Source organism: Sminthopsis crassicaudata, chromosome 1 (assembly GCF_048593235.1).
Source record: "Sminthopsis crassicaudata isolate SCR6 chromosome 1, ASM4859323v1, whole genome shotgun sequence".
NCBI lineage: Eukaryota > Metazoa > Chordata > Mammalia > Dasyuromorphia > Dasyuridae > Sminthopsis > Sminthopsis crassicaudata.
Window position 1 is genome coordinate 530,357,204 of NC_133617.1, and position 12,449 is coordinate 530,369,652.

The 12,449-nt window shown below is 34.8% G+C and overlaps 1 protein-coding gene across 7 annotated transcripts in view; it reads right to left on the reverse strand.

The window, feature by feature from the left end:
• PTPN3 (protein tyrosine phosphatase non-receptor type 3) overlaps positions 1 to 12,449 on the reverse strand; it is a 238,638-nt gene that overhangs the window by 78,674 nt on the left and 147,515 nt on the right. For all 7 annotated transcript variants that reach the window (XM_074281840.1, XM_074281839.1, XM_074281841.1 and 4 more), the window contains 3 exons: positions 11,250 to 11,338; positions 7,350 to 7,413; positions 5,068 to 5,240 (listed from right to left, as the gene is read on the reverse strand). In XM_074281840.1, coding sequence (XP_074137941.1) covers positions 5,068 to 5,240; positions 7,350 to 7,413; positions 11,250 to 11,338 — 326 coding nt within the window. The remainder of the gene's footprint in view (positions 1 to 5,067; positions 5,241 to 7,349; positions 7,414 to 11,249; positions 11,339 to 12,449) is intronic.

Genomic DNA, 12,449 nt, shown 5'->3' on the forward strand with positions numbered 1-12,449 from the left:
GTTTCCCAGACTAGTAATTTGCATTCTGCATTGGGGCTGAATGCTGCTCCACTTATCTGCTCTGCTACTGTTTTACTGAGCCAGGACCAAAGATTTTGGTTGATAATCCACTATGATTAAAACCCTCCCCACCAGCTTTCTCAGGCACAGTTTGAGCTGAGCTATGTGTCCCTTTCACCCCAGTGACACTGACCTTCCCTGAAGTCCTTCTAACCAATCTTGAAGTAGAAAAATTATTTTTGTATCTTCATAGGCTCTGTTATTCCAGATTCTGTTCAGAGGCTTGGTTTTTATGTGGTTTTGAAGGGAAACTAGGAGAGCTCAAGGAGCTTCCTGATTCCATTCTGCCAACTTGGCAATGACTTCAAAATTCTCCACACTTGGGATTTTCATGGCAAAGACACTAGAATGGTTTATCATTCTCTTTTCCACATAAATTTTTTTTAAACAGATAAGGAACTAAGACAGAGTTAAGTGACCTGCTCAGGTCTACTATCTGAAACCAGATTTGAATTCATGAAAGGTTTATTAAAAAGATGTGATAATTGATATTTCTATCTCAAATAACACAACAGAAAACATCAGCTTTATGGGAGACCTCAGGCAACAAGAACAATGCAGGACAATATTGATGAAAGTGGTCCATTTTTTTCTGATAATGATTGTCAAAGTCATCCTCTAGCAAAGTCCCTTGTTTCAACATTAAGAAGTAGTATGGTAGTATGTAGGAGTTTCAGCAAAGGCATCTCCAGCCAAATGATGTAGTTCAACCAATCAGTAAATATTTGTCAATTGCTTATCATATGCCAGAAGCTATGGGTTCAAGTCATGGAAACAATTTGAGCCTCAGTTCCTTCATCTGTAACATGAGGTTAATATAAACCACCTACTTGACAAAGTATAAAAATACTGATTTGTAAATTATAAAATGTTATTTAATGATAATAATATTTGTATAAGCACTTGTACAAATTTTTATCCTCACAACATTCTTGGGAGATTGGCTATTAGTATTATAACCCCACTTTATAGATGAAAATACTGAGGAAGACAGTTTAAATGACTTGCTCAGAATTGCTGAGCTAGTAAATATCTGAGGCCACATTTGAATTCAGGATTTCTTGATTCCAAACCCAGGACTCTATTCACAGTACTACCTAGCTAACTCTGAATAGCTATGAAATGCACATATGTTATCTCATTCAATTCTTATAATTACCCTGTGAGGTAAGAGCTTTTATAAATTACTATACTATAGACACTATAGACAAAGTGAAGAAAGACAGAGGAATTATACTTACATATTGCTAATGCTATAGCTCCCATAAAATAAAACCTTTGGGCATTAGAAAATTTAATTATCTTGGTACTTTTCAACATGCCACTCATTTCCCCATGTACATAAAAGAGTGGCTAAGACATCTTTGATTCTACCATCATTTAAAATTTTTTCATTAATGATTATTTCCAAATGAGAGATGAATGTTAGGATAAAGAAGTTATTACATTACTAGGAAATTATAGTGCTCTCTCTGAGGACGTAAGGGTAGCATCTGCTGATGATATTTATCACCATTTTTAGGTGTGTCTACCTCACTGACTTTATTGATAATCATGATGTTTTATTCAGAATACATAAATGAAAGAAATTTAATTTAAAAAGTAATCATAGTATCTCTATTAGGTCTGTATCCCAAAGAGGTCATAAAAAAAGGGGAAAAAACCCACATGTACAAAAAATGTTTGTGGCAGCCCTTTTTGTAGTGGCAAGAAATTAGAAACTGAGTGGATGCCCATCAGCTGGAGGACGGCTGAACAAGTTATGGTATATGAATGTTACAGAATGTTATTGTTCTATAAGAAATGATGAGCAGGCTAATTTCAGAACAGCCTGGAAAGACTTATATGAACTGATGCTAAGTGAAATGAGTATAATCAAGAGAACTTTGTATACAACAATAATAGGATTATGTGAAGATCAACTGGGATGAACTTGGTTCTTTTCAAAGAGATGATTCAAAGCAATTCCCATAGACTTATGATAGAAAGCTATTCACATCCAGAGAAAGAGAGAGCTATGGGGATTGAATGTGGATCACAACATAGTATTTTCACCTTTTTGTTGTTGTTTATTTGTTTGTTTTTTCCCTTTCTCACTTTTCCCCCTTTTGATGTGATTTTTCTTGCACAGTATGATAAATGTGTAAATATGTTTACAAGAACTGCACATATTTAACTTAGATTATTTGCTGTCTACTGGAGGAGATAAGAGGAAGAAAAAAATTGGAATACAAAGTTTTATAAAGGTGAATGTTGAAAACTATCTTTGAATATATTTTTAAAAATAAAAAGCTATTATTACATTCAAAAAAATAAAAGTGATCATTAACACAGTCATTAAACAGTAATTTCAATCTCATGAAAACATCAAAGATAATTTTTTAAATATTCTTTGGTTATAGAATATTGTTAAGAAAAGCTATAGGAAATTAGGACTTGATATTATATATACAGAAGTTTCTTCTGAAAATGATTTTGTAAGCATTAAAGTGAGGCACACCTCCTCCCCACCCCCTGCAAATATCCTAGCATAAACTCTTGGATGGTGCAAGTGACTCCATATCTTTAGAATTTTAGCAAAATAAATAAATAGATAAATAGACATGAACATATTGAAGCTGACACAAAAAGTAGTAATCACCCTGGAAGGAGAGTTAGGACTGACAATCAGGATAAGTTATATTAGTGTTACTTCTGCCACTGACTGATTAGGTGACCTTGGACAAATGCTTAGCTGAAATTGCTCTGTGATTAAAGAGGTCGATATGAACCATTGAGTTAGTGATGCAGAAATAATGCTGAGAAGTCAAATGGCACAAAACAAATATACACAAGATTTTCTGGAGGAAAAGAAAATCACTTGAGAAAATAATACATTGGTCCTCTGATTCAGTTAGCAATTTTACTGAGACAACAAAGTATTGGGTCTAAAAGTTACTCAGCTACATATCCTTCATATCATTTTTTTCAAAACATGGCAAATGACTGAAAAAGCATGTTGCCATCAGGGACCTCCCTCCACTTCCCTTTTTGTTCCCCCTGAAAAACCCCAACAACTCAACACAATTTCCAGATTATCTCCTAGAGTCTTGCATGCACTTAGCCCAGCTTCCTACAATATTTACTATCTGTAACTATGGTTACAGACACAACTAACCAGTAACTGATGCTTAAAAAGGCGACCCTCAATTACTCCAGAGAAAAGGGAACTCGGAAATCAGAGGGGAAGTAATTGAAGCCACAAGTTACTCAGCAAAATCTATGCCCGCTATGCAATCACAGGCAATGAAGTCAATATGGAAACAAATAGTAGGTATGAATAGGGACACAGCAGTGAACACTCAGACAATATCTTCCAGGCCATTCCTCTACTTTTTTAGCTACCCAAATCAATCCACAAATGGCATATGGGGCCAGAAGAGATATGCTAATCTAACTACCTACTTGTCTTGTGAACTGAGTCTTTCTACAGTGTGATTGCTTTGTTAACTACAGGGGAAAGGTTGCAGCAGTGTCGTAGAATCTAGGAATTTTTACCCTTCAAAATGACCTTGAGATTCTGTTTGTATGTGTGTCTGCATCTGCGTTATATTTCACAAGGTTAGAGACTTGACTCTTCTTGTGATTTCCTGGGAGAGGAGATATTGCTGTATGAGAGGTTCTGATGATCTGTGTTCATCTATGGTTTATAAAAGGAAAAAGCGAACCAGTCTGGAGAGGAAGACTGGATAGATCTCAGCTGCCCAAGTGATTACTACTGCCCTACTTGAAATCTGTTTCCAAACTGACAACTCTCCAAATTGCCTGGAACTGAATGGTAGAGTTTGTTTTTGGTAAGTAAAGTGAGATCCGTCTGTCTGAACATAAGCCAGGTCTCATGAATGACAAGGTTAGTAACAGAGAAAAACAATGGTGACACTGAGTTAGGAAACCTATATTTTGGGGCACAGTGGAATGAGCCTGGCTTTGGCATTTAAGGACCTGAATTCAAATCTCGCCCTTATTATCACTTATTCCCTGTGCAACACCAGGCAAATTCCTTACCCTATTTTAAAAAAATTCTTACTAATTAATTATATATTTATTCATATAATTCATAATATATTCTACTTATATATAGAATATGTTATTTATATATCTAATATATAAATAAAATATATTTATTTATGTGACAAATAAATAATTTATTGTTATTTGAGACCCAGTTTCCTCAACAGTAAAATGGAATGGGAATGGTCTCAAAGGACAAAATCTATGATCCCATGACTATATTTACCTCAATCATATTTTGTCTTATTAATTTTATTAGTCTAATCCACTACAATTTTTTCAAATCTGGCACCCCTAGTATAATAGTGATTCCTTTTACTATCATCACATCCCAACTATCCAAGTTTCCTCAATATCAATCCTACACAGTGCAATCACAACACTCAAATAAAGAGCACGCCAAAATTCAAATAAGCATTTTTAGGCCTGCAAAGCACCCTTATATACATAGCATCTCACTGAGTCCCAATGGCCATCTTGTGAGAGAATGACTGTTCCCATCTTGTGAGAGTATGACTGTTCCCATTCTCTGTACTTATGTCACATAAAATGAACAAATTCCTCACAAACCAAGAGAAGAATTCTTTTATCAGAAGGAAACATTTTCCATTTCATCAAATCCTTCACATCACTTGTCAGAAGACTAAAAAAGGAGAACTACTATTGGTAAAGTCCTTGGATGGAGAGGGATAGCTCATCTTTCCTGGCCGGACGAACTTGGCAAATTATAAGTGGGCACACTAGGGAAGTGGATATGTTAGCAGCAAAAGCTAGGAGATTTCTAAAATCAGATTTTTGGAGATCTCGTGGCTAGAGAGCTCAAGCTACAGATTCTCACTAAGAACCAGTAGTAGGCCTTTACAACAGAGGTTTTCATTTATCTAGTGATAGAAATTACATATTTCAAACACAGGCCACTTTTTAGAAACTTTTAAAAAATCAATAAAGTGTACTCACTTTTTGGGATTTTTAGAACCTAATGTCCAGTACTGGGCTAGAATACTTCTTTCTCGAGGTATTGTTTTCTTTGCCTGAAAAAATGTATGGTGATCTACACAGGATTTCCATAAGTTTTTGCAAGACCTATAATTTAACATATTGAAGGCAATGATGTGCTCTCGGGCTTCATCCTGAGGGGGAAAACAATCTTGGTTTAGTCTGTGCAGAAAGAAAATAATATCAGTAAAACATTTTAATTACTATTGTAATTACTTCCAGATAGGTAAGTATTGATAACATTATACACTATACCAACAAGTAAAACAGACATCTCTAATTTATTGGAAGAAAAGCCAAAATAAGAATAGTACATTTTCACACTTTTAGGTTGATTTTGTTTAAATTACATGAAGAATAAATCTTCCGTGACAACTGAAGATGATAAAATAGCAAAGCCACATTTACCCCTTCCTCTCTAGGCCACACTCCTAAAACTTTTCCTTATGACTTTATTATGCCAAAGAAACTTCTTCAACCTGGAAACTTACTCCATCCTGGACTATTTATAAGTGAAGTACCCTTAGTCCTCAAAGCCTTTCTTTCTGATTGGCTGGTTAATCTCAGAACGTCCATTGTAAATAAGTGGTCCAGACCAACTAGGGCTTCACTGCTCTCCAGGTTCCACAGGACTTTCTCTACCCTATCCCTAGCTCAGCTATCTTCATCCTCCCACCCCCATGCAGCTCCCTTTTATATTCTCTCCAAGAATGTAAACTCCATTATATTATATTACATTGAGTGGAAACTAAACTACCTTCTACTCAAGCAACCCAACTACAGATTCCCTAATGATTAGATAATTGTGGTGGGGGTGAGGGGAAGCTTTACTTAAGACTGATAGTCCCTGGAGCCAATAGATCCTCTCAGAGAGAGAGAGAAAATAATAACTAATCTATTGTGAGAATTCCAAATATATTATGTTTATATGTTTGTGTATGATAAAAGAAACAAATGGTGTGTAATAAATGAAATCTATTTATACATGGAAAAATCCCTTTATGTGTTTTCTATGCATATGAATGTTAAACTTATTTTTAAGCAAAAAAAGAATAACATTATTTTTCTTTTATTTTGCTCATATTAGAACTTGTTCTGTGGCTTACTTATTGAAGAGGGGAGATCTGAAAAATGTTACTAGAATCAAAGATAATGATGTAATGGAGAAGAGAGAGATGCTAATTGGGAGAAAAAGAATGGTGATCATATGATAACAGGAAGGATGGAGAAAGTTGGGTAAGAGGATGGGCCTGATAGTGTTAATGTCCACCAGTGTTTATTAAGCACCTACTGTGTACCAAGCACTTTGCCAAACAATGAGGATATGAAAAACAAGTCTAATCTCGAGGGGATAGTCTTATCTAATAGGGGAGACAATATGAGAACAACCATGTGCAAACAAGATTTGCCATTGTTAATTGTTTTCAGTTGTGTCCAATTCTTTGTGACCCCTTTTGAGATTTTCTTGGCAAAGATACTGGAATCATTTGCTATTTCCTTCTCCAGCTCATTTTACAGATGAGGAAACTGAGACATAATTAAGTGACTTGCCCAATACAGAGATTCGCTCTCATTCTCTCTCTCTATCCACTAGCTCAAGTCTTAAGCAAATCTCCCCTCCCCTATTCATAATAATTTAGAGAATACTGAGTTGGGTGATTAATATGAATAATAAGCATCTAAAGTCACATTTATAACACTTCCTAACTGTGTGACCCTGGGCAAGTCACTTAACCCCAGCCTCAGGGGGGGGAAAAAAACAACAAAAAAAACCTTAAAAAAAAATAATAATAATAAAGTCACATTTAAACTCAAGTCTTCCCAACTCTAGATCCAACACTCTATTCACTGTACCACATAGCTGCCCCACAGCTAAACTGGGGATAATTTCAGACAGAAGACACCATTAAATAGGTTTGGAAAAGGTTTTATGCAGAAGGTGAGACTTAAATTGAGACATGAAGGAAGCCCAGGAAGCTAAGAGGCAGAAAGGAGGAAGAAGAGAGTGAGAAAAGGAAAGAGCTTCATTAACTCATGAATATTCATAGGATGTCAGAAGGACAAAATTATAAGGAAGCTCAGAGATCCTTCAGATCAGCCCTTTCATCTCAAAGTCCAAACAGAGCTTTAGAGATCTTTGGTTTGAGGAATAACAATCTCGTCTAGGTGGCCTTTAATATAACTCACACAGAAAGAACAATTAAAGACACACAAAAAAACAAAATAAATGCAGATTTACTTACATGCTTTTGATGTTGCTGTATAAAAAACTTTTTTCTTTTGAAGGAGATTTTTAGGATGTTCATCCTATAAAGAAAAGACAGTATCACTTGTCAATGTAAATAAAATCACAAACCTCATACATGAGCACCATGCAAAATAAATGAAACACTCTCCATTTCCCAGAGAGATTTCAATTGAGCAATGGCAGAGGGAATGACATCTTAGCAAACAGAGTACCAAAAAACTGAATAAAGGCAGGCAGTAGAGCTGGTCCATTAAGTTTTAAAGAAAAAAATAAACTTCAAATTATCAATTGTGAGCATTAGATAAAACACTCTTCTCCATGAAACCCCTATCTTCTGATAACTCATATTTATTGAGGACTAGAAGGTTTAGAAAACACTTTAGTCAGCAACCTTTGGGTAAAAGTATCAGTCTCCCCACTTCTCAAATAAGGAAACTGAGGATCACAGAAAGGATAATTGATTTACCCAGGAGACAAAAGATAAGAGTTAGAGGTGGGATGCAAACTCAATATCTAATTCTATGATGAAAGCTGTATGATTTGGCAGTCAGTGGATAGAGAAGTGGTCCTAGAGTCACAAAACCTGAATTTAAATCCAGCCTTTGACACTTACTAGCTGTGTGACACTGGCAGGTCAGTCTGTCCCAGCTTCCTCAACTGAGAAGTGGGCATAATAAAAGTACCTACCACCTAAGGTTATTGAGATGATCAAATAAGATAATATTGGTATATGAGTTTTATAAACCTTAAAGTGCCTTATAAATACTAGTTATTATTATAAGAAACAAAATTCTTCAATTCAACAAATATTTATTAATCACCTACTATGTGAACTAAATAATGTGAAACCAAAAAAAGAAACTAAATAGATTGTGACCTCTAGGACCATTCTGCTGAGGGGTTACAAACATGGATTCAGATAAGTAAAGAGAATAAAGTCTGGGAGATTTGGAAGACTTCACAGAGGGTGCAGCATCTGAGTCAGGTCTTATATGCAGATGAAGATTCTGAGAGGCATAAATAAGAAGGCTGAGCACGCTAGGTACATGAGACGTTAATCATGAAGGCGGGGATTAGGAATGCAGCTAAATAGTCTATTCTGTCTGTAGCAGAAAGTGCATGAAGATGAGTAATGTGAAATAAAATCTAGAAAGGTAGATTGGTATTAGGTAGTGAAAGGCTTTAAGTGCCAAGCAGAGGCATTTCTATTTTGTCATGAGGCAATAAGGAGCTATGTAAGATTTATGAACAGGGGAAGGATGTAGTCCAAACTGTGCCTTAGGAAAATTACTTTTGGCAGTTACGCAGAAGATGGATTAGAGGAGACCAATTAAAAGGCTATCATAAAAGAAACACTAATGAACTGTTGGACTAGTGAGCTGGTCTAGACATTCTGGAGAACAATTTGTAACCATGGCCAAAGAGCCATAAAACTGCATACTCTGTGATCCAGCAATAACACTACAAAGTTTATATCCTAAAGAAATCAGAAAAAAAGGGAAAAGACTCTATTTGTACAAAAATATGTGTGGCAGCCCTCTTAGTGACAGCAAAGATCTGGAAATTGAGGGGATGCTCAACAATGGGGAAATGGCTAGACAAGCTTTTATTAAAATTTATTAAACACTCATGTACAAATGGTATATTCTTGTAATGAAATACTACTGGGCTATAAGAAATGATAAGCAGTTTCTTGATAATGCAATGATTTAAGGCAACTCCAATAGATTTGGGAAGGAAATGCCAATTATATCCAGAAAGAGAAATATGGAGACCAAATGTGGATCAAAGCATATTTTCAAATTTTTGTTGGCTTGTTTTTTTCCCCCTTTTGGTCTGATTTTTCTTGCACAGCATGATAAATATGAAAACATGTTTAAAAGGATAGCACATATTTACCCTGTATCGCATGACTTGCTGTCTTGGGGAAGAGGGGATTAAAGGGAGAGAAAGGAAAATTTGGAACAGGAAATCTTACAAAAATGAATATGAAAACTATTTTTACATGTATTTGGAAAAATAAAATACTATTGAGAAAGAATGAGCAGGACAGTTTCAGAAAAACCAGGCAAAGTGAAGTGCGAAGAATGGAGAGGTCATTGTGCACAAAAACAGTAATATTGCAATAATGATCAACTGTAAAGGCATTGGCTGTTAGATCAATACAATAATATAAGACAATTCCAAAGCACTCATGATGAAAAAATGCTATCCTCCTCCAGCCAACTAATGAATTCTGAATTGCAAAATGAAGTACATTTTTTTCACTTATTTTATTTTATTTTTGCTATTTTTTGAGATATGGCCAATATGTTTTGCATGATTTTTCATGTATAACTGATATAATATTGGAGGTGGGGGTGGAAGGGAAGGAAACAATTTGGAAGTCAAAATATAAAATGTCAAAAATTTTATATATAGATATAGATATAGATATAGATATATAGATATATATATATTTAAAAGTTTAAAAGAAGAGGCTTTCATAATAATCTAAGTGAGAGGTAATGAAGATTTGAACTAGAACAGTGGTAAGCCAAGTAGTTTATAAGGGGATAGGTGTGAAGGGTGTTATAGAGATAGAAATAATAAAACTTAGCAACTGATCTGCAGTGGCAAAGTGAAGAGGTCAGAATGATTCCAAAGCTGAAAATCTAGGTGATAGAAAAGTTGGTGATGTCTAAACAGAAATAGGAGAATTTCTATAGGGGATCCAAGATACAGGTTAGAAAAGAAGTTACTGATTTTCATTTTGAATGCTAAGTACAGAATACTGATAGGTCAGCCAGGTGATATCCAGAAGGCAAGACAGTACAGGATGGGCACTCACCAGTTTCCTTTTGGACAGCATCTTCCGGATGTCTCTTAGGCACCTCTAACTCAAGATCTCAAAAACATTTTTCTTTCTCACTCTACCCACTCCTGATGGTAGTACTATCTTTCTGGCACTGAAGCTTGTTTCGGGATCTTTGAAACTTCAATCAATCTCATCTCTCCTATCTAATTTGTTGAAATATCTCATCAATTTCACACCCACACTTGTCCCTTTTTCTCCACTTCCTGGCCCTCATTTTCTTTCTCTTGGACTATGCCCATTCGTCATTAGACTCCCAGTTTTTACTTTCTCTTCTTTATTGTACATACCAAAATAATCAAAGTCTCATAGTATTATTCCCTTGCTGAAGGACCTTCAGTAGCTCTCTCTGGTCTCTGGGATAAAATACAAATCTCTCAGTTTAGTATTTAAAAGCATTCACAATCTGTCTACAGCCTACTTCTCCAGGCTAATTTATCATCACTCCCCTTCACTCCCTCTATATTTTAGATAGATTATTCTATATGTTGTTCCTTAAACTATGATCTTTATGCCTTTGCTCTAATGATAGAATGCACTCTCTTTTTACTTCTGCTATTTAGAATTCCTAATTTCTTTCAATATAGCTTCTTTTCCATAGTTCCCTACTATGGGAAGCCTTCCTTGATCCCCTTCAGTTATCTTCGTGTTTTCTTCCTTTTCAAATGATCATCTATTTTCTTACTTGTGTATATGTTGTTTCTCTCCAATAAAAAGAAAACTATTTGAAAACAGAAACTATTTTTTGTTTGGTTTCCCAGGAACCTAGCATATGAAAATTAAATGTTTAATAGAGACTTGCTGGATTAGACAGAAAAATCCTTAACACTGTGTTTTGGCTTACCATGCCAAATATGAGCAAACAATAAAAACTTCTGGTTATTTAATTTGGCAAAAATTTGCCTTGGTGGAGTATAGCTGAAAGTTATAAGATACTTCTCTACTTTCTTAGGAAGTACAATTTTAATTAAGAGATAGTAATGCTTTAGCACACACTTCAAAACATAATTCAGAAAATAATTAGAAATTAATTCATCTTACCAAGGATAGAAACTTGTGCAAATATGTTTACGGTAGACAGCAATGCCGGCTGCAGCAACTCCAATCATCAGATCTAAATTGTGCAGATCCTGCAAAAACAAACAACAAACAAATATATTAGCAAAAAAACAATCCTCGTCAAGTTTAGCACTGCCTTTAATTTGAAATATTCCATACATTTACAAATAATGACCAATCCAAAATCATTACTGAAAAAACAGTAGGGCTTAAAGGAAAAAGTCAAACTATCTCTAGTCCTACATGGTCTCCTTTAAATTCTACTGATACATTCAAGAGCTGAAATGATCATAAGCTCTGTTCTTTCTGAACATCTTCAGATAGAAATCCAATAGGTTTCAGATGACAAATCCAGAGACCTAATAATTTAAACATCTTGAAGGTAGGGACTCTTTATATCATATTTGACTATACTGCCTTGCTTAAAAAAATATTTGTTGAATCTATCAATCCAACTTTATTACCAGACATATGGGGAAACTGAATCCCAAAGAGGTAAACTCTTCTCCATGAGGTCACATGCTTAGTAAATAGAAAAGACCTGATTCGTATCAAGTCTTCTGGTCTCAAATTCAGGGACCTTTTCACCTTACAAAACTGAAATGATGATTCCTATAAAGTTATTTTTATAAATATTAATATTTTAAAGTTCTAATGCTTAATCTTTAAAAAATGAAACACAAAATGATTAAATATTCAATAACAAATTAGATTCTATTAAACACCCATGTACAAAACATCTTATCAGGGGATAAAGACAACCAAAAAAAATTCTGTCATTAAAGTATGTTTTCTATGGGAGAAAGGGGAAATACAACATGCAATAGATAAGTAAATGCAAAAAATACTGAAAGCAATATGAAATAATATTAATGGTGGAAGCGCAATCAAATTAGTTAAGAAGGAAGAGCCTAATGTATTAGATGACAGCTTAGTTGTGTTTTAAAGGAAGTTATGGATTTCAAGTCAAGTCAAGAAAATCAATTAAGAAATGCAATGATGTAGAAAGCCACCTATGCAAAGAGATGGAGGAAGGAGATAGAATGTAATGGAAAAGCAAATGGATTAGTCTGACCAGAACAGAGAGTGCTAAAAGAAGAGTAATATCAAATAAAATGGAAAAGGCAGGAAGAAACTATACAATGGAGGACTTTAAATAGCAGGTTGAGGACTGAGAAATAT